Source organism: Thamnophis sirtalis, unplaced genomic scaffold, assembly GCF_051295495.1.
Source record: "Thamnophis sirtalis isolate CommonGarterSnake01/CBP01778 unplaced genomic scaffold, rThaSir2_p1.2 scaffold_10, whole genome shotgun sequence".
In the NCBI taxonomy this organism is placed as follows: Eukaryota; Metazoa; Chordata; class Lepidosauria; order Squamata; family Natricidae; genus Thamnophis; species Thamnophis sirtalis.
This window is the reverse complement of record NW_028261390.1, coordinates 26,330,911-26,353,530: the sequence shown is the minus strand read 5'-3', so window position 1 is coordinate 26,353,530 and position 22,620 is coordinate 26,330,911. Positions and strand designations below refer to the sequence as shown.

General features: G+C 35.6%; 1 protein-coding gene across 1 annotated transcript in view; it reads right to left on the bottom strand.

The window, feature by feature from the left end:
• LRBA (LPS responsive beige-like anchor protein) overlaps window positions 1-22,620 on the bottom strand; it is a 380,505-nt gene that overhangs the window by 239,411 nt on the left and 118,474 nt on the right. Inside the window, exons 35-37 of the mRNA XM_087724319.1 lie at window positions 20,587-20,651; window positions 18,336-18,444; window positions 601-767 (exon numbers count right to left, since the gene is read on the bottom strand). Coding sequence (XP_087580445.1) covers window positions 601-767; window positions 18,336-18,444; window positions 20,587-20,651 — 341 coding nt within the window. The remainder of the gene's footprint in view (window positions 1-600; window positions 768-18,335; window positions 18,445-20,586; window positions 20,652-22,620) is intronic.

The following is a 22,620-nucleotide window of genomic DNA, read 5'->3' as shown; positions in this document are numbered from 1 at the left end:
ATATAAAAAACCCTTTAAAAACCTTAAAAATTGCAATACATTTTAATTTTCCTTTGTTTTCTTTTGTTATACAGAAAATTTTAAAAAACATTTTTTTTAAAAAAAACAATTAATTAGGACAGAAAACCCCTATATATTTTTAAGCGATTTCATTGTAGCTAAATGTGGCTTTCCTTTAAATACATTTTGCTTTCCTGATAATGTCATTTACATGTATGTAATGATGTTAGGAATACTGCCAAGCACTACACAATTTTATTATCATACAATTTTATCATCAGTGTGGGCTGTTAAAGTGAAAATAATTGTATTTTCTGTCAGATGGGTTAGAAAGTTTACAGGCCAATTACATAAGCCTTATTTTAAAAAGTGCAGAAGCCTTTATTGAATTTATTTAGTGGAGCGTTCATCAACATTCTCTTCTTCAACCTAAGTATTCTTTTTCCTTTAGAGTCATTAGAAAAAGTGAAACATCTAGGAAATGATTAAGTTGTATTTTGTTTCCTAAGTTTGAATTTAATTTTACTATTAACTGTCCTTTCAGGACTTGTGTCACTTAAATAAATGTATGCACTGCCAAAATGTAATTCGTCTATTTACCTTGGCAGAGAATTGCCCCAGGCTCCATGCTTGTCCATCAGTATATTGATGATTTTCTGTACCAGCTGAGTTGCTGTCACATGATCACGATACTTGGCTGCCCTTATCAAATGATCACACATCTTCTCATCTTCACGTCTTTCTGCAGAATACTGGGCACACAATGACTAAAATGTGATGGAACAAAAAAAAGAAAAAAAGAAAATTGCATTGTACTTTTAGGGTTTTTTTTTGTCAACAGTGAAATTGCTTATATTATACTATATTATTATATTATATATTTCTGCAACGAATAGAAAATGAACACATGACAAAATTTAATAATACACCAGAAATTGCAAACAACAGCTGAGCAGAACATTATCATCCTCATAAAACATGGTCCACTGGGGGAAATATGCAATTTTCCCTTTAAGGGTATCTCCAATTAAAACTATAAAATGTTTACATAACAGTTCTATGCATTTTTGGTCGAAGTCTCACTGGGTCCATTGGACCCTTTTTTCAAGATACTGTAGACAAATAATATTCTCTACAAAATATAAACAGAGGATTCTATTGGGAACATCTTTCAAGGACCCGTGGCACGACAAAAGCGCGAACGTCAAAAGCGTGCCAACAAAACCGCAGCGCTAAAACCACGATGTCAAAAGCGCACCGACAACAGCGTGCCGACAGAAGCGCGATTTAAGTTAAGGTAAGGTTTAGGGTTAGGTTTAGGGTTAGGTTTAGGGTTAGGTTTAGGGTTAGGTTTAGGGTTAGGTTTAGGGTTAGGTTTAGGGTTAGGTTTAGGGTTAGGTTTAGGGTTAGGTTTAGGGTTAGGTTTAGGGTTAGGTTTAGGTTTATGTTACAGTGCGCTTCTGTCTGCGCGCTGTTGTCGGTGCGCTTCAGCGCTCATTTGTCGGCGTGGTTTTGTCGGCGCGGTTTTGTCACCGCGGTTTAGTCAGACGCGCTTTTGTCGTTCGCGCATTTGTGGTGAAACCTCAAGGACCAAAATGCATGGACATATTTCATAAGTAACTGAGATTTAAGTCTTATATATTTGCTATATAAGAAATTATATATATTTTTCATTAAAGCCTGCAAGTTACTTAAATATAAATTATTCTATTAAATAAAATGTTCTTTAAATATATTTAAAGGAAAATTATGATCAGATGTGAAAATGGAAAACTGAGACTGTAAATCAAAGACTTATGGTATGCAAAGCTTGCATTATAACAAGAGAAACATTTTTTTTCCCCATGTAAGTAGTACCTGTTTTATTAAAACAGTCATTGGATCCCACCTGTTTGTCTAACTTATTTGTTGTAATGGCAAATACAGTGCTTTAAACTTTGCAGATAAGGTTTCTTCCTTGCTTAGAATATGAATATGGTATTATAAAATAAAGAAAATATTATATTTTACCCATTATACAGAGCTATTATAGATTAAATATCAGACATGGTTTATCTACCGATTCAGGTTAAACATACTATTATATCCCAAATGCCGACATGTTTTAATAAGACTGGAGATACCCACATTAGACACCAAAATGAAAAATGGCAGCAACAAAATAAAAACAATAAAAATAGTTTCATTCAATATTAGATATAGTAATGGTAGCATTTAGTTTTGCACTTCAGCTAGAAAATGTTAATAAATATATCCTTTAGGAAGCATAATTTTTTCATTTAGCCCAACATTGTGATACTTAACTATAAAATTAATAGACAAAATTTTACTGAGGGACAAACTTTACTACTTATTCTTATAGGCAAGAAACTTACTATGTTTCATTTATGACTTACTATAGCTTATTTATGACTAGCGATTACTCAATATGACACCTGAGTATTTCCATAACTGATTACTACAACTGCTACTCCATTCCAGAGACTGAAAAGTTAATAATCTTAATATAATAGTGAAAAATTAAATTTTAATCAATCAATATGATGCACTACCATTTGGGGGAAGCTTCATCTTACTCATACGAAATACCCATCTGAAGAGTCATGTGACAGAAGCTACTCATGGAGTTATCAAGGCCCTAAGTCATGTAAGGCTTTAAAGTTGGCCAACAGCAGCATCAACTGTACCCAGAAATAAAATGGTAGGCAATGCAACTCCCTAACGTAGCGTTACATGTGCAAACCTTGGTTTAATCATAACTGCATGCTGTATTAGATGGTATTTGAGCATAAAAGACTGAATAGGACTTTCTAATCTAGGAAAGGTCATAACTAGGTTATAATATGTAATTGTGCAAAGGTCCTCCTGCCAAGACGATTTTTTATGTAAGAGCTATAATTTGAATTTGAATCAGAATGCATAACATAAAGAAAAGTTTGATACCATATTTATATAATTAAAATAACACATTTATATCTATAGAATGTTGAATAACGGCAAAAAGAAAAATAAATAAAATTTAAGATCAATATCTTTTAAACTAGCATAGCCAGAGGTGGTATTCAGCTGGTTCGCACCTGTTCGGCGAACCAGTAGGGGAAATTTGACCCAGTTCTCCAAACCGGTAATGACCTCTGGCTGGCCCTGCCTAGGTCTGCCTGCCTGGTTGCCGCTTGCTCACCCCACCCACCCCCTCGAAGCTCACTCGCCCCATCCGCCTGCTTGACACTTGGCCCGCCCATCCCCAGCCCAATATATGTTGCCTTCACCAAGCGGCCCAGCTAATTGCCTCACCAGTTGATTCCGCACCTCATCCGCTCTGCTCAGCTCAACAAAGGTAAGCATGCCACCTGCTTGCCCTTCACCTTGAGTCAGGGGTTGGGGCCCAGGGATGCACCATTCCCTGAGGACCTGAAGCCTCTGCCCACTCACCTTGGCTGGGATGGGGAATGCACCATTCCCCGGCTCTGGCCTTTTTGAGGCCTTCTCCTGCATGCTGCTTGGTCTCCCTTCACCAGTCCCATTTCCACTCCTTCAGACGCCCTGGCCCTAGCCCTACTTCCTCCCGCATGGTCACCTCTTGCGGCGGCTGGTCGAGACTCTGGAAGGCAAACTCTCTTTTTTGGTGTGACTGCAAAAAGCAATGGCTGGCTTGAGGCTGCCAAAAACCACAGGAGATCTCAAATGCACTGAAAAAGCCACTGTCGTTGTCCCCGTTCTTCATGCAAGCCACGCACGTGCATCCCATTGCCTGATGCAGGGGAGGGACTTGCCTGAGCAAGTATGAGTGGACGGGCACAGCAGGCAATGGCATGCACATTCGCGGTCAGCGCGAAGAACAGGGTGCCAACGGCAGTGGATTTTTCGTTATGTTCAAGACCTCTGGTGGTTTTCGACAGCCTCCAGGCAGCTACTGGTGCTGTGAAGCAGCTGGCAAAGAGGCAGCTGGGAGGTTTCTTGCAGTCATGCCGAAAAAGAGAGCTTGCTTTCTGGAGTCCAGACCAGCCACTGTGGAAGGAAGGTAAGCCCAAAGAAAGAGGTGGTTGTGGGGGGGGGGGGGAGGAAGCAGGGCTAGGACCGGGGCTTATGAAGGAGCAGAAATGGGACTGGTGAAGGGAGAGCAGGCAGCAGGAAGCCTTTTGACAGATTAGGCCAGGCCTGGGTAGAAAATAGGTAGATGGGTAGAAATTCTATTTGTTTCCTACTGGGTTCTGTGGGCATGGCTTGGTGGTGGTGTGTGTGTGTCATGTGACTGAGTGGGCATGAGTGATATTGAGTTGGCTATGCCCACTCAGTCACATGACCCCCCACAAAGCCATGCCCACAGAACCGTTAGGGAAAAAAATTGAATACCACCACTCAGCATAGTAAATATTCTGTTTTGATTGACTTCAATGCAGTGATTTTAAAAGACAGATTTTTTTGTCTCTATAGTCAGTACATAAGCACACAAAAGTACACAGAATGCATGATCTACTACATTCTTTACATGCTTATCAGTAGAGGTCAAGTGGATTGTAATGGCATATATTTAAGGACTTAATTGAAAAATGCAACACCACATAATATTCCAATTTTCTCCTTATTTTATTTTAGAGAAAAAGTACAGTTAATTCTTAACTTACAACAGTTCATTTAGTGACCGTTCAAAGTTACAGTGGCACTGGAAAAAGTGACTTATCACCATTTTTCACAAAATCACTGCAGCATCCCCAGGGTCACATGATCAAAATTTGGATGCTTGATGGTTCATATTTATGACAGTTGCTGTGTTCTGGGGTCATGCAATCATCTTTTGCAACCTTTTGACAAGCAAGTCAATGGGAAAGCCAGATTCACTTAACAACTGGGTTATTAGCTTAACAACTGCAATGATTCACTAAACAACTACATCAAGAAAAGTCGCAAAATGGGGCAATAATCTAATATCTCACTTAGGAACATAAATTTTGGGCTCAATTGTGGTCATAAGTGAGGACTATCTTTATATAACTTTCAGCTCAAAGCATGAGTATATTAGCATATTTGTGTTCTTAGCATGTACCACTTTGTGTCGCTAAATACTAGAACTATTCCTATTGAAAGCTAAAAAAGGAATTGCAGAATTATGGGCCAATTTCCTTCCTCTGTCACTCAGGTAAACTGACAGTTGGCCTTGATCTAGCTATTGGTAGACGGATAAATCTTCTTTCTTCTATCTTTCGATATATCTCCTCTGTGCCAACTATGTTGGTCAGTGATATCAATGGTGCTTTTCTTCTAGGGCAGTGATGGCAAACCTTTTCAGCACCAAGTGCCCAAACCAGAACATGCATGGATGTGTGTGCATATCCATGCACCAGAACACCGGAAACCAAAAGACCAACTGATTGTTGCATGCATGCCTGCTTTTTGAGCATTTTTGGGCTGTTTCCAGGCTGCTTTTCAAGCAAAAAACAGCCTGAAAATGGCCCTCAAAATGACCTGAGTGCAGCCTGAAAAATGGCCTAATTTGGGGGCATTTTCAGGCTGTTTTCCGGTGCTTTAGTCCATGCAAAGACCAACTGGCCAGTGTGCATGCCCACAGAGAGGGCTCTGCCACCTCTGACCCACCCGTGCAATAGGTTCACCATCATGGTTCTAGCGGAATCATCACTTGATCACAACCTCAAATGTTTCATGGAATTGTGAGTACTCATTAGTTAATTAACCTTCAGCAGTACAAATTTTGTCCCATCAATTCTAGGACCACTACCCCGTCCTCATTATCTGAATTAAAATCAATATTTCATCTCTAGCAACCATTAGGAATTGTCTGAATCTGACTTAGTTATTTCAGCAGCTAGCCTTCATCTTCATTTCCAAAAATCATCTTCACGGCGTCCTTCTGGATATTGAAAGACTTTTACCATATTTGCTGCTATTCCAACTCATAGGAGCACTAGCCCCATGAGATTTTAAAAGTTAAGTTCAATAGAGACTATTTACCTCCATATTCCTTCCCACTATATTCCATGGAGATTTCAGCATGCAATATCTCTCAAAGGTCAAATCTTGGTCAGGCAGATTCTATTTGGACTGGATAGACCCAAAGATTACCAAACTCAACTTGTATAAGGCCTTATAGTAGAGGAGACATTCTGCCAGTTTCGGCGAACTGGTGGTGGCGGCAGCGGGAGGCTCCACCCACCTGCCCAGGCATCATCAAGGATGCTCTGCACACTCCATTCATATTTCTGATGTTTTTTCCCTTTCTCTTTCTCACTAAACCACAGCTTATCAATTTCCTTCTTTCATTTCTTTCCACTAATTCATGATTTTTACCATATATTGCTTTTACATTTCAAGTCACAATCTTACACAATCTTTGAGATCATTAACAACAGATGGACCTCTACCACTCTTAGGGTTTTTGCTCAATAAAATGTTTAAAATAATATTTTATAATAAAATAAAGTATATCTGTGACCTACCTAGCACCAAAAATAAAATTTAAAAATAACTAAAATAATGTGCAATAGCCAGATTATGCAAATCATGCTTATTAAAAACTAAACTATTTTTTTCATCATGTAGGGTTTTTTTTGTTTTGATCATCTGTGCTATCATATAGTGTCATCTACTGCTTTAAAGAATTTCTGTTGTCTGGATAAAAAAAACCTCTAGTTTAAAAATCACCTGGGGTTCTTATAAGAACATATATTTCTGCCAAAATACATTTGTTTGTTCTCATTGTACTTCCTTCATGTAATGTTGTATAATGGATGGTTTTAATAGGAAAAAAATAATGAGTGTGTCAGAATGATACACTTACCTATTAATTGATAGTATATGTGCAATAATACATTCACTTGCAAGATATTCTTTAGATTGAAGACCCTAACTGGGTTAAGATTGGATTTTTTGGTGTACTTATGGCACACTGGCAAAAATGTACCAAGCTAGTATTGTACCTTTTCTATTAGCAAGAAAGGCTTCATGTCACATAGGTACAACTGAGATTGTTGGTTTAATTTATGTTGTGTTACAAAGTAATACAAATGAAGAAATAATTTTATACTTGCAGTAAATATGTTTCCCTTTTGCTCTATTATTATACACGAGGAAAAACATTTTCTATGAAAGTCTCTTAATCATAGAACACAAATACAAGGATTCCTCAACTTACAACCACAATTGAGCACAAAATTTGTTGTTAACTGAGGCACTTGTTAAGTGATGCATGCCTCATTTTACAACTTTTGCCACAGTTGTTAGGCAAATAACTGCAGCTGTTAAGTGTATAATGTGGTTGTTAAAACAAATCTGTATACATTATAGAAGCTTATAGAAATCTACTCAGTATAATTGGCTTAAATGTCCTTTTAAATTAAAAGCAGAATTACCAGTAAAACTGTGTTAAGCAATGAAGCAATCCATGTGACAAACAAGTTGCATGTGGTAAAAAATAAAATTTTGTCCCTTTATTTCTGGGCAGATCAATGAGTCTTCTACCCTACAGAAAAGAGACTTAATAAAGTTGAAAGCCTATCTTCCACGTATATTTTTATATTCTATAAGCCTTTTCCAAATACATAAATTTACAGCATACTGATTCCAATTTTGTAACATACATTTTGCCCAGAATATGTAAGAAGACATAGAGAAAATCCAGTCGAACACATAAGCACCCGAGAATGCAAATTCTTGTCAACATCGTATATTTTGACAACAGGAAAAGCTCTTGGGTTGTTCTTTAAGACTTTTTTTTGCACTTGACTTTTAACCTTCGGTTTACAGTCTGTGTTAAAAATGCCACCGAGGGAAATCTTGCAAAGCTCCTGAATAAGACTTAGAAAAATGAAAGCTTAAAACCTCAATAGCAAACAAAAGTCAACCAATGACAATGTCTGACAGCCACCTTCAATTCTGAAGTGATGCTTCTGTCATCTAACGACTCAAAGTATTGATTTCTTTCAGCATGAAAAAGCCCAAGCCAATGAAATAGATATAGCAGCAGGCCCATTCCCTTCCCCCGATAATAGCCATCAAGGTTAACACAGGCAGAACACTTATCAAGGTATCTTTTCTATTTCTTCTTGTTTTAATGGACTGGATACAATGTATTGGCTTTTCATCTCTGCAACCTGCAGCCTCCACCCTCCCTCATCATTTATCCAGTCTTTTACAGATCAGGAGATTTAAAATCTGCATATAAATTAGCTGTCTTTTAACCTATTTATTACAAAAAGAAATGCTGTACTTTCATTGCATTACAATTTCCTCAATATTCCAGACATTAGAAATATTAAAACTTGCTTGAAAAAGAGTATTTTGAAAACAAAACAGTAGATGTATCATGAACAGAAGGCTAGATTTAAAGGTCAGCATACAATTTAATGGTGAGAAAGTTCTTTTTTTAGAAAGGTAATGTGAAGTACTAGAGTAAAGAACTGTTTTTATTGTGCAACATGATTACGTTATTAAAAATTGTGCATAACACTTCCCATATATAAACGTAATTATTAAAACAGAACTGGTTTGTTGTGGTTTTGTAGATCTGTAAAGAGAAAAGAATTATTCAAATGTCTTCCACGTATAGAGGAGAATTTAGGTCAGTTCACAAGAGCTCAGAAGCTCAATTTTAATTTATCGCCCTTTTTCTCTACACATAATGGATTTCCAGAATTCTCTGCTCCCACCATCCTAGTTATATATGTATAAAGTTGATTCTCTTATATCAACAAATAATATGAAGAGATGCTTTTGATTAGTCACAGTGAGTTGATGCCATTTTCATCAACAAGACAACAAAAGAAGTAGATGAAATGAACAATATGGGGACTTTTTACTTCCATCTTAGAAATGAGAAGAATATACTGTTCTGCAAATCAGTTTAAAGTGTGCTTTATTCAAAGTTTCATAAAAGGAAAGCACCTCCTAAATTGTATAACATAATATTTAATGTGCTATACCTACTTTTTATATATTTATTTTATTTTAATAAAATCAAGTAATATCTTTGTACATGTTATTGTTTTGTTACAATATGAAACAATATAGCATTAGAAATCAGTTCTAAAAATTAATCGTGTTTGTGTATGTGTGTGCATGCATTTGTAGATTTATGGATCTATTTTCAAATACACAGAGTATATCTGGAACAAAAAGTTTAATTATAAAACTAGACTGTGATAATTAAATGTAGAATATTCATATTAATTATCTGTTGCCATATAGTATACTTTGATTAAGTAAGTCCAGGGCAATCAAAACTAAATATATATTTTCTCTGCTCTTTTCGTGGTGCTAGTTCCATTGGTACATACATCTTGAAATATAACAAAGAATCTTTCAAGAGTGAAAACTGATTTATGTAAAGTGAAACATATTCTATATTTTGTGCATTTATGTCAATAGCACTGAGGCACTTGCAGATTGAAAGGATTAGCTGGTGGTATTACTGTTACCTGAGGGATGCCCAGTTGGTGGCTCATTTCATGTCCCTAGCAGGAGCTGGAGCAAAGGATGAGAACTCACCCTGTCCCATGGCATCACTCAGGTCTCGAACATGAGCTTGCTATCCTCCAACCCAGAGTCCTAACCACAAGCGCCACCATGCTCCTGTATTCTATGCTAAAAAATTCCAAAACATATATTTAATCTTGAAAGATTGATAATATTAAATAACAATGTAAAAGTAGTCCTTGATGTGCAATTATTTCTTTAACAATGGTCTGGAATTATGACGGCACCACAAAAGGTGCTTTATAACTTGTAAAGCACTTCTGGCTGTTGCAAAATGTCATAAACCCCTCCCTACTTATGTGATTATGACCTGGGTGCTTGGCGACCCATTCACACTTACAACTGGTTCAGTGGTGGATTGCCAATTTTTTTACTACCAGTTTGGGTGCGTTTCCACATAGCAATAGCAATAGCAATAGCAGTAGACTTATATACCGCTTCATAGGCCTTTCAGGCCTCTCTAAGCGGTTTACAGAGAGTCAGCATATTGCCCCCAACAATCTGGGTCCTCATTTTACCCACCTCGGAAGGATGGAAGGCTGAGTCAACCCTGAGCCGGTGAGATTTGAACCGCTGACCTGCTGATCTAGCAGTAGCCTGCAGTGCTGCATTTAACCACTGCGCCACCTTGGCTCACATGAGCTTGCAACACTTCTGCGCATGCACAGAAGCATCTGGGCGGATGGGCAGAGCTTCCCGCCACCGCTACTACCTGTTCGCCTGATCCGGGCCAAACCGGGAACAACCCACCTCTGAACTGGTGATCAAATACTCCACAATGATATCATTGCCACTTGACATGTTCTCAACTGGCTTCCCAAAAGAGTCAATGGAGAATCTGGGAAGGAAGATTGCAAGCTGCTGCTGCTGCCTGCTAAAAGGTTTCTCTCTGGAAACTGTCAGAGGATTTCAGTTCCATATGGAGCTGAGTCATCTCCTGGCAGGCAGCTCTTTTGAGAATGAAGGAGCTGTCTGCAAGAGGGTTTCATCCCCACACAGAACTGAATTACTCTAGCAGACAACCCATTCACTCTCAAAGAGTTGCCTGCTGTAGGCATTCAGCCCTGCATTTTGTTCTTAAAGAGCTGTCTGCCTGAAGATTGGAAATCTTTTATCAGACAACTGACATCTTTCATCAGATAACTCTTTTCCTCTATCCACTTAATGACCTAGTTAGATACCTTGATGACTACAATTGTGTGTGCAAGGATTGTGGTCATTGAGTGAAGCAATCTTGTGAAGTTTTGCTTAGCATTTGCTTTGTTCAACAACCTAGATTCTGTTTCCAATTGTGGTCATAGTTAGGAATACAGGTAAGTCAGTGGTGGGGTTCAAATTATTTAACAACCGGTTCTCTGCCCTAATGACCAGCTGGGTAGGCATGGCTCGGTGATCATGTGACTGGGTGGGCGAACTCAATGTCACTCATGTTGATGGGCGCTTTGCCTTAGCTGCTATAATGTAATAAAGGTTAACCAGAGAGGCAGTTTCTGTAAGCAGGGCAATAAAGATGAGGCCAGAAACAACACCAGAATGTTTCCTTCCCGCCTTCCTTACAGGATTAGCCCTGTAAAGTGGGGAAAAACAAAAGGAGATTTCTTCCAACAACCGGTTCTCTGGACTGCAGAAAGTTAACAATCGGTTCTCCCGAATAGGTGCGAACTGGCTAAATCCCACCACTGAGGTAAGTGGTTGCTTAGTGAACCTATTCTTTCAGCAAAAAGGAGGGAAACTAGCAAAAAAAATTCATAATAAATAATGGTCATGTGATCACATGATGCTAAAAGCAGTTGTAAAGATGAGACAGGGTCATAACTCCAAACGGTAGTGAAACAATTGTTTTGTAAATCAAGACTGCCTGGGCCTGTATTTTATAAAGCCACAGGAAGCCCGGGGCTCTGTCTACACATATTTTTAATAAGATGCAGAATCCTGTGTAAGTAATTCTCTTATGTGAAAGTAGTTTGCTTTTTGTAAGGCAACAATTATTTTTCTGTCGGAATGTAACACTAGATCTGATATAGATATCGGTGACCTGATATGGATATCGGAATACTGTAGAATTAGGCTAATTTAAAAATAAAGGGCATTAGTAAAACTGTATCTTCAAAAAAAAAAGAGAGCTAGAGAGAGGGAGAAAGAGAAACCTAATGCTAATTCTGCAATTATTATACTTCAAGTTGGTATTGCCATAAAAATAAACCAGATATTATTTCAAAGTCAAAAGTGCCCACACCCTTCCTTCATTTACCACCAGGTCTATTTGCCTTTTGTAACTATATAGAACTAAGTCCTCCTGCTTTAATTTTTTAATTTACAGAAAATGATTAGAAAGCATTTTAAAATTAACTTAATGATGAAAACATTTTGTTCAGAAGAGCTGTATTCATTTTACAACAAACCTGGACCAACTGCACACAATACATTTCAAATCCACAGATTTGAAGTACAGGAAGTATCATCACAATGGCTTCCTTGAGCAACAGCATTAAAATAATTATTATTAATAATAGAAGAGCATGGTCTACTATTACTAATATTTTATTGATCCTTGAAATTTTACACATCATTTAAGAAGCAGTCACATGATTCATTCAAATGAAGGTCTAGACAGGAGAGTTCACTTTATTCTGAAGGTACGTATCAAAGTAGATCTTGCCAAGCAATAAAGGCGCATCATCTAAGGATCTCTTTCACATTAAGAATCCTATTAGAAGGAAAACACTAAAAGGTAATTGAATTTCCCTCAGTTATCTTCATCTCTGTCAGCTCCTGCTACAATAACTTACTCTCCAGAGCACAGATAACTCAATTCTGTCCAGCAAGCATATGTTATGAATCTCTAAAGCAAACCTGTCTAAATCATTCTGGTCTTCTATCAAGGTTGGCTGTGAATATGAACTCTGACAGAAAGCAAACAAATTTATTTTTATCTTTTCAATAATTCACTTCTTCATGACCTGATACAAGTATCTAAAGATATTTATGTTACTGCTAATTTCAGTATTATAAATACTGACTGAATATTGACTGGAATTAAAACCTATTTAACCAGCTACTTTGCTGTTAACAAAAGAAATTTGATTTCAGAATAGAAATTTGATGAGTACTGAAAGTAGCTTCTGCAGATTTCTATACATTCAAATGCTCAGTTTCACTTAGCATAATTTCTTAACTAAAATAACTATTAAATAACTATTAACAGTATCACTGCTATTTCATGTTTGGTTTAAAAATAATTTAAAATATTGTCACTATGTCTATTTTTTTCTTCTTCAGACATTAGGATTTCTTTTTCATTCCCTGAAGAATAATGAATATATTAACCTGTTAAAATTTTGTATATTTAAGAAGCCACTATCACTACTATTCTTTTTACATACATATGGATGTGTGTTTGTGTGTTTTTTTCATTTATATTTTAAACTGAGACTTAAAACATTAAAAATGTTGTTCACTAATAAAAACTACCATGGAGATAAAAGCATCTTATGTGGAGGTCCACATATCTGGGAATAGGAGGAGGGGGAGCCAACTGAAAAAGACCTTGCAGTATACAATTCTGTATTCATGTATCCTCCCTTGAAATACCACATGCAGTTTTGATTACAACATATGATAAAAGTGCAGATGACAACAATCAAAGTTTATTTTCCTCATGAAAAAAGAAAAGCTAGAAGCATGAGGGGAACACAAATAGGCATATGGAATCACGCATGCAATATAGAAAGTGAAGGAACATCACATGAAGAGGACTGAAAGGGAGATAGAAAAGATAAAAGATACTACTTCATGTAGGGATCAATAATCAGTAAAACTATCGCCCCAAGATCGCTATGCCAGTAACTAATGATTTTTAAGAGGCTTGCATATATTTATGGACAAAATGCCTATGAAGGTCAATATGTAATGTTATCTCTGAATAAGGAATAATGGAATGAGAGGGAAATATTTACACATATTTGTTTGCATGTTAGATTTATATCCTGTATTTTATATAGATCTTAAGGTAGCACATACTATTTTACCCCAACACCTTATGGATTGATTGGACTGAGCGTGAATGACTGGTCCCCAAATCACCCACTAAATTTCTATGGTTGAAGGTGAGCTAGAATTGGATGTCCCCAATACTAGTCCAACATGTTGACCACTATCCATACTGGGGTAGAATTGGATGTCCCCAATACTAGTCCAACATGTTGACCTCTATCCATACTGGGTCTTCATCTTAAAAGCAGACCAGAAGCATCTGGCAAATTATTGTGAGCCACAAAATGCTGAATTAAGATGGATGCTGGCCTGATCTAATATAGCTATTCCTTTTTGCAATCATGTTATCATTTAATCAATCTCACATTACGTCTCTTCCTACTTAAGGTACACTCTAGGGACTACTTCTGTAGCAGTGGTTCTTAAACGTGGGTATTGGAAGAGTGCACATTAGGAAAGACATGTCAGTTAATTGAAAGTTCACAGTTGTTTTAAGAAATACTTGAAATACTTGTCATAGCCCCTTAATAAATCCATGCAACAAATTCTATTGGGCATCACTATTGGGCATCATAAAAACCTATTTGAAAGAGGATTTCCTGTGCTCCCATATAGTTCATAGTCTGTCCATACTGCTAAAACTGAATGTGATTTATGATTTTAATTAACCAGGGCTCAGAGAAGTTTCATACTTGACTTCAGATGTTTCTCTAAAATGAAACAGCTATTTCACAGCAGAAGCCAATACTCTAGTCACAGACATCAAGAAATTAAATCTATAAGACATCCAAATATTAATTATGTATATTTTCTTGTCAAATGCATGCTATATGCTGTAGGAAGTGCAAATTGGTAAAGAATTTTGTAAATGTATTTAATTTAGGCTTCATTAATTAAACACCATTTCCAAAACATGGGAAGAAATAGTTCCAAAACTATTCTGTGCTTGGTTAATCCAACTTCAAATAAAAGGACTTAAACAAATGGAAAGGGTTAAGAGAATAACAACAGGGAAACTTATGAAGAGAGATTGAAGGAACTATGTAGAGGCAAAAATCACTCTGCAAACATCTAAATGGATGTTACCCTGGTTGTGACTTTCCTGCATCCTAAATATGGTATTTCGAATAATGGTTTATATTACAGGAAGACCAATTGATTGAATATTATTAAAATATTATAAAAAATAATAGTTTGATAGTGGAATCAATTACCTAGCAAGATAATCACAATCAATGTACATGAGATACACATCTTTGCAAAGAGCAAGTACAAAATAAATCAGGCAGAATACTAGAATTGCACCAGGGAATTCTTGCTCAGCAATCATGAAACTCTGTGGGTAACCATCAGGACTGGAAAGAGATTAAACGCTCCAGGAATGAAAAGTCGGAACAGTAAACTAAAAAGCTAAAATATTCATCAAAAGAAAAAAAGCCTTAAACATACATGTTTTGTACTTCTCAATCATGGCTTTGGTTCTGTGATATAATTACTAATTAAATACCTATGCACCAATTAAACTATCCTTAGAGGAAAAATACAATCTCATATTTTATTTTATTTCTATTTGGAGATGAGGCATGCAATTGGCTAATGCCTATCCAACTGTATTCCAATAGGATTCCTTTACAAACATTTACTGTATTTATCAAATCAGATTCTTATTTTGCAGGTGATAAACAAAAAAAATAGCAAAAGAGTCTACTTGAAAGTAGTATGAAAAAAGGAAATGCTAAATAATTTCTTCAGGTCAAACAACTGGATTCTGGAAGTCACACCTGTTACTTCTGCAGCTTGAAGAAATTCTTTTTTTTTCATTGTGTTATATTGATTTCTTGTTTCCCAAATTCCTGACTTCAATCTAGACTAAAATTTGGAATGAGGCTCTTGAGTTGCATACAAGTATAAAGAGGATACATTTCACCCCAAAATGCTCTCCATGTTCTGTCCATGAAACTGCCCATCTGAATCTATTTGTAAATTTGTATTAGTGGAAGGGACAGTGTATCATCAGACAGCTTTTTAACATTCAAAAGAAGAAGAGCCATGGAACCTCACCTCATTAGAAATCATATTGACCCCATCATCATTTACATGATGTCAAACTCGCCGCCATAGGCCAGATGCATGAAACACTGGCCGGGCCCACTCCATTTAGCGAAGGGGGAAAAGTCATGATACACGTGATATTAATGGCAAAAAATTGTATAATTCATTTGCATTATGTATTACTAAATAATTAGGACAGTTTTTGAATGACTCTTCACAAGAAATTTGGGAATATTATCAATCAAATCTTTTAATTATTCATAGTTCCTTAGCATGAATTCTACCATTATGTCATAGAAATAGGTTGTTTAAAATATTTCCCTTACTAGGAGTTTTTTATTAGCAAATTATATATTTGTAATCTCTCTTCAATAATTCTACTGAATTTGGATTTGCCATTTATATTTATATGTTCACAACTGATTCACTTCAGTTCTGCCATTCACATTTTTTAAATAATTCAATTCGTCCTGAAACTAAGCTAATTTTTAGACATTCATGGATATCCTATGAGTTAAACAGGAAAAACCCTGATCATGAACAAAACCTTAGCTTTTACTTCAGATTTTGATAAACAAAAATGCTTATTTTCTGCTTGTTCAAAATAATATTATTTAAACCCATTGAGTCATGATGCTTAGACGGAAAACAGTCAAGAGAAGTTCAAATCAGAAGGGTCAGACAACACCTCTTAAATATTTTAAAGATATAAGCAATGCAAACAAACCAAAGAAAACAATAAATAGCCTACAAAAATTGTTTGTGCAACAAAATAAAATTTCCTATTTTTCTATCCATTCTTAGGTGAAAAGGGTACAGTTAAAGAAGAAAATACCACTAGCAACTGGAAGAAAGGAGCTATCTAATCAATGAGGTTTTGTCAATCATGATACACTGATATAAAAGCAGAGTCTAAGCTGTCATCTTTGTCCCAGTTGAATGATTATGAGGCAATGAACTAAAAAAGATGTATATTTCATTTCCAGAGGATTGTCTACCAACACTTCATACATAGATTTAACAAATGAAACCTACCCTACCAGTTCACAAGCCAAAATGACACTGTAGATATACGACAGCATTTATGTTTGCAGGAATGGATAACCAGCTCTAGATTAAGTACAGGCAGCTTATTAAATAGTGCCTATCTTGAAGCCAGCACAGAAGTTAGAACATTAAGCCTGTCCACAGCTAAACAAACAAACAAAAAATAATAGTATCTATGTATGTGTGTGTGTGTGTGTGTGTGTGTGTGTGTGTGTATATATATATATATATATATATATATGTATATGTATATGTATATGTATATGTATATGTATATGTATATGTATATGTATATGTATATATATATATATATATGTATATGTATATGTATATGTATATATGTTTAAAAATGGTTAAGGGGAAAACAGGGGGAAGGAGCATTATGTACATTTGCCATTTTGAGTTATGTGTTAAAACAATAAAAGTGGGGGGGGGATCTAATAAATAATCTTTACTTTTCATTTGTATTTCATTTTTGTTCTATGTTGGTATCATGTTAATTTTTATGTTTTAATTTCATAATAGATATTAGTGTAACTGGCTTTTCCTATTAAAATATCCCTTATATGTAAAGAAATATTTACATATAATTGTGAATGTCATAAATGCGTGGATTGATTGCAAAGTTATTTTTTCATTACTCTCAAAATGGCAAATAGTTGCTAAATAAGTCGATCAAGAGATGAGTTTAGAGGAACATCATTTATAAGTGCACATAAGACTCTATTATTAGTACAATTAGTACTACAATGCCGTAAAATTGTATTCTGAAATAGTATCTATGTTTGTGTAAACATGATATACAGAGAGATACTAAAAATGTTTGAGAAATAATATAATATGTAAATTTAATCAACTTTACCTAAAAGAAAATTGCAATAATGAATGTGACTTAGTTGTAGAATGCAGAGGTTCACTTAATATTTTTATGTAATAAAATAGAGGACAGGTTTGTGGACTAGTCCCTGTAAGGTTTGCCATTACCTCCATCCTAGCACCAATTTTAAAATTAATAAAGAAACGATGGATCATCTTTGTAATAAAATGGAAAGATTTATCAGTATTACACTTAATATAAACTAATTCCTGGATTAAGTAACTAAATTGATTATAAATGTAATTAAATATGAATCATTCCATTATATTGTAAACCAAAGTATCAGTCTCAAATAATACCTCTGTTTCCAAAATGTCTGTAGTCCTTTGAAAACTCCACTGACATTCTCAGAAGATAAAAGAGGGCTAAATGACTATAGCCATCTTCATAATAAAATCCAATCTAGAACTGTTTTAGGCATAAAAGCTGGCTGAGTGATTTTGAGCCAGTCACTCTCTTTCAGCTCAACTCAAGTCACAAGGTTGTTAAATAGGAGGAAAGAGGAGTATTAGGTATGACTTTATTAAAAATAATAAAGGTGAAATGAAAAAAGTATTTTAAAAAGCAATGCATATCTGTTCAACTTTATATAGATAATTTAGTATATTTTCAAGAATACCTATTGGCCTTAAAAGAATACTGAGGGGAGTAGGACAGAACTTCAAGGAAGACCATCTAGAACTCAATAAGCAGAAAACTAACATAATGGTTAGGGTCATATTGCATTCACTGAGTTATATTTCTATGTAGGGGTGGGCTTCAAAAATTGCAGCAACACGTTCACTACATTTTTATTCCGACATGAAGTGGCTATGTCTCAGATTATAACTGCAATATATCTAAATAAATTATTAGTGCATTTTCCAAGAAAATGGCTTACCTCAAATTCAGCATGTCTATGAACATCTTCCGCTCTCTGTCTACTCAAGATAAATTCGGCTTCATTTGCTACCCTCACTAAATGATCCTTCATTGTTTGACTCAGTAACCTATAAATGCAAAATATTTAAGGTCAAAGAAATTGTGAATTTATACAATTAAAACATTTTACCATATTTAGATGCTGGAATAAACACCAGAAGCAATAATTACTTTCAACTACTTAAAACAAATTTCCTGTTAACTCCAAGAGATAAGAGTTTTGTTTTCTGCAAGAGGCAGATGCAGTGTGTCCTCTACTGTCATAAGTGGTGACTCATAAGAGATTCGTCCTCATTAAGTGTATAAGGAATATTTGTTGCAAGTAGTAACAAATATCAGGGGCTATTCTTGAAAGAAAAAGAAGATTGGAAATCTAATTGCCGAAGATAGTTAAATAATCAAAACACATAAACAAATGTATATGGCAAATAAAAAACAAAATTCTAAAAATCCAGTGCTAATATTAAATATGCTAAAACATAGTTTTATAGATAAAAAACTTAATAGCATTTTATATAATATTTTCATATTTAAAGTATTTTTTAGAAGCAAGAAGCATGTTTTCTTTTATTCATTGATCCCCTTTTGGCGGGCCTTTGTGATGAGATCATCTGTAACAGGCTTCCTCAACCAAATCCCCTCCAGAGATTCCAGACCGGGGAAAAAAATCATTGGGAACTCAGAAGACTTATGTTCCAACTCTATGGACTGAGAAAAAGAATATATTAGTGGTGGGTTTCAAAAATTTTTAGAATCTCTTCTGTAGATGTGGCCTGCTTTGTGAGAGTGGCTTGCCGGCCATGTGATTGGGTGGAAGTGGCTTGCCAGCCATGTGACCATGGGAGTGGCTTGGCAGTCATGTGACTGGGTGGGTGTGGCCAACTTGCAAAATGTGGTGAAACTCACTAAACAATGCTCTTGCTTAGCAACCAAAATGTTGACTCAGGATCTCTGGGATTGAAGCACACAAGTCTTAAAGATGTCAAGTTAAAAGACCCTTGCACCCCTAACCCTTTAGAAAAAAAAAACCAGGGGTGGTCAAATTTGACAGCTTTAAGACTTGTGGAGTTCAACTCCCAGAATTCCTCCTCTCGCTCTTCATCTTGATGATGTGCGGATGGGCGGGGGAGGGAGCTGGAACCAGTTCTAAATGGCACTGTAGATTTGTGGAACGTCTTCTATAGAAGAGGTTAGAACTGGCAGGACCCCACCCCTGAAATATATGTATTTCAACTATTCATTATGTAAGATTTTCATAACAATACTCTGATGAAAGTGCAGCCTTTTTTCCATGTGAAATTTTCAAGTAATTTCATTTATTCTTCAGCATTAGGACTGCTTTGTTTCCATGTTTTGGATTATAATTATCTGCTAGTGACTGAGAGCCAATACTGCTTTTTTAATATGGTCATACTGGCTTACTTATTATACAAGACTTCAAATTATTTTAATTGAAAAATAAATTTCAAAATAGATTCTGCCACAATTATTTGTTGTAACACCCAATATGTATATTCATATAGGGACATAGTAGTGTGTTTTTTAATATATTTAAATAAATTTATAGTACTTTTACATGAACTGAACTGCATTAATAATAAACTTTTTTAAAAAGAAAAGGAAATTGCATGTAAATGCTTGAAGGAACATGGTTCATTTCCCAGGATTCAGTTGAAAGACCAAAAAGTCTTTTAACATTTATTTTAAAATAACCAAGGCCTTTTGTAAATCTGTAATTTAAGGAATAATGCAAATTGCATATTTAAAAGATATGTATAAATGTGTATTTTTTTAAAAAATGCTGATCTGAAAAATACATGAATCCAATATAAGTTCTAGCTCACTAAGAGTGATGTATTAAGGTCTGTTAGTTGACAAACTATTGTATTTAAAGCAAAGAAAATATGACCAAGCCCTTGTAACATACTACAATCAATTCAGAAGGTTTAAAGCAATGTGTATCTTCTAGAAACACATCTCAAACTAAATCTCAAACTATTGCTAGAGTATTCAGTTTGAAGAGTATTTAGAAACTAGATCAGACCTAGAAAGTTAATTATCCAAAGGAATGTATAGCATATTTTTAAATAAAAAAACATTTGAAAACTTAATTGTAAGTGATCAGATGAGGTAAATTTGTATGGTTTATCATTACAAAACAATAATATTAAAGCAAAGATAAGGTACATTTACGCTAACTAGGAAGTTACCTTCCTTCATTGACAAGTTCAATGAAAGCTAGACCTGCATTCTTCTGTATTGAGTTCTGCCATTCCTATAATACAAAAGTGATAAAAAAGTAATTAAAATGCTTTAAAAGAAACACAATTGTTTTACTTAACTAGTAAACATAATAAAAAATTAAAATTAAATTTTTATGACAGATAAAAAAGATCATTAACCAAATACTAGAACTGAAAAATAAAACATAAGCTGAGTTCACTTATTGTTCTACATTATTATAAATTATTATAGCTAACTTCATCCATGTCTAGCCAAGTAGGTGGCATATGAACCATTGTTTGTCTAATATCTATTCCTACATTTAACAAAGACCCTACATTTGATGAAATGTAAAAGCTGCAACTATTTCTGTCCTATTGCTTAGTTAGCCTAATTACATGGTATATAAACATTCCCCAAAGTAATTTAACATTTTTCAAACTACATTTGATGCTTAGTTTTTTATTGTATTGATAATATTATTGATGATAATAATATAGTAATTTCTTAATTTTTATCAGTAAGGATAATAATTCTAAGTGGTATAAAGTAGTAAAAGTTAATTCTATCATAATCCACGATGAGATAATTGGAGACAAATCTTTCTAACAGAATTCCATCTGTCTTTAACAATGTATATTGAAAGTTGGCTTCTATGTATCCGAATGTACAGCCTAAATGTTGGAGGTGTGGTTCTCTCGATGCTACATATTATCATATATGGTGGACCTGCCAAAAGGTTAAGGCATTCTGGATAAAAATATGGTGGGTTATGCAAAATATTTTTAAAAGAAGGATAAAGTTTATTCCTCAGTTATTTTTACTAGGTATATTACTGACTTTACAGTGGTAGAGACTAACTTGATTCTGCACCTAATAACTGCAGCAAGACTGTTGGTGGCGCAATACTGGAAGAAGGAAGACTTGCCTACAATCCAAGAATGGACATTGAAAGTCACAAACTTAGCCGAGATGGCTAAAATATCGGCATATCTTAAAGATCACTCAAATGAGAGATATAAACGAGACTGGAAAAAATGGATTGACTATATACAAAATAAATACGGGACCAAGAAATTCCAGTTAGCCTATGCTTAAGATCAGAAATGATTTAAACTGTTTAAAGTTAGTTCAGTAAGAAGAAGCTAAGGTCAATGCAGAATGTCATTAATTTCTTTATTTCTTTTTTCTCAATAGATTTTAGACTGTGTTAGTTAAAAATCCATACCGTGTACGGGTTCTGGGAAGTTGGGGGGGGGAAGGAGGAGGGGGGCTGGGGGTGGAGGGAGGGAGGGGCATACAAAAAAATTGTACTTCAATGTTTTAATGATTGACGAATGATGAAATATTTGTGTTTTTTTTAAAAGAAACAATGTATATTGAGAAAATGATTTAGACCACTATTTTCAAATGCTGGTTTGGGAATTCTGCAAGATAACACATCCCAAAATTGCCAACTTTGAAAAATACTGATGCTCTACATGGGGCTGCCCCTGAAGAGTGTTCGAAGACTGCAGTTGGTCCAGAATGCAGCCACGCGAGCGATATTGGGTGTACCTAGATACACCCATGTTACACCCATCCTCCGCGAGCTGCACTGGCTCCCTATTGGTCTCCGAGCGCGCTTCAAGGTGCTAGTCGTTACTTTTAAAGCCCTACATGGTTTAGGACCTGGCTACCTGAGAGACCGCCTCCTGCCACATATCTCCCAATAACCAACTAGATCTCACAGGTTGGGCCTCCTCCGGGTGCCGTTGACCGGATAATGCTGGCTGGCAACTCCCCAGGGGAGAGCCTTCTATGTAGCTGCGCCGGCCCTGTGGAACGATCTACCCGTAGAGATCCGGACCCTTACCATTCTCCCAGCCTTCCGTAAAGCGACTAAGACCTGGCTGTTCTGGCAGGCCTGGGGCTGTTGATCAATGTCCAGCCCCACCTACACTGAATGGATGATGTGCAATTTTAATTATGTACCTTTATTTTTAAATTTTTAAATGTTTTTTATCTGTCTGTAAGCCGCC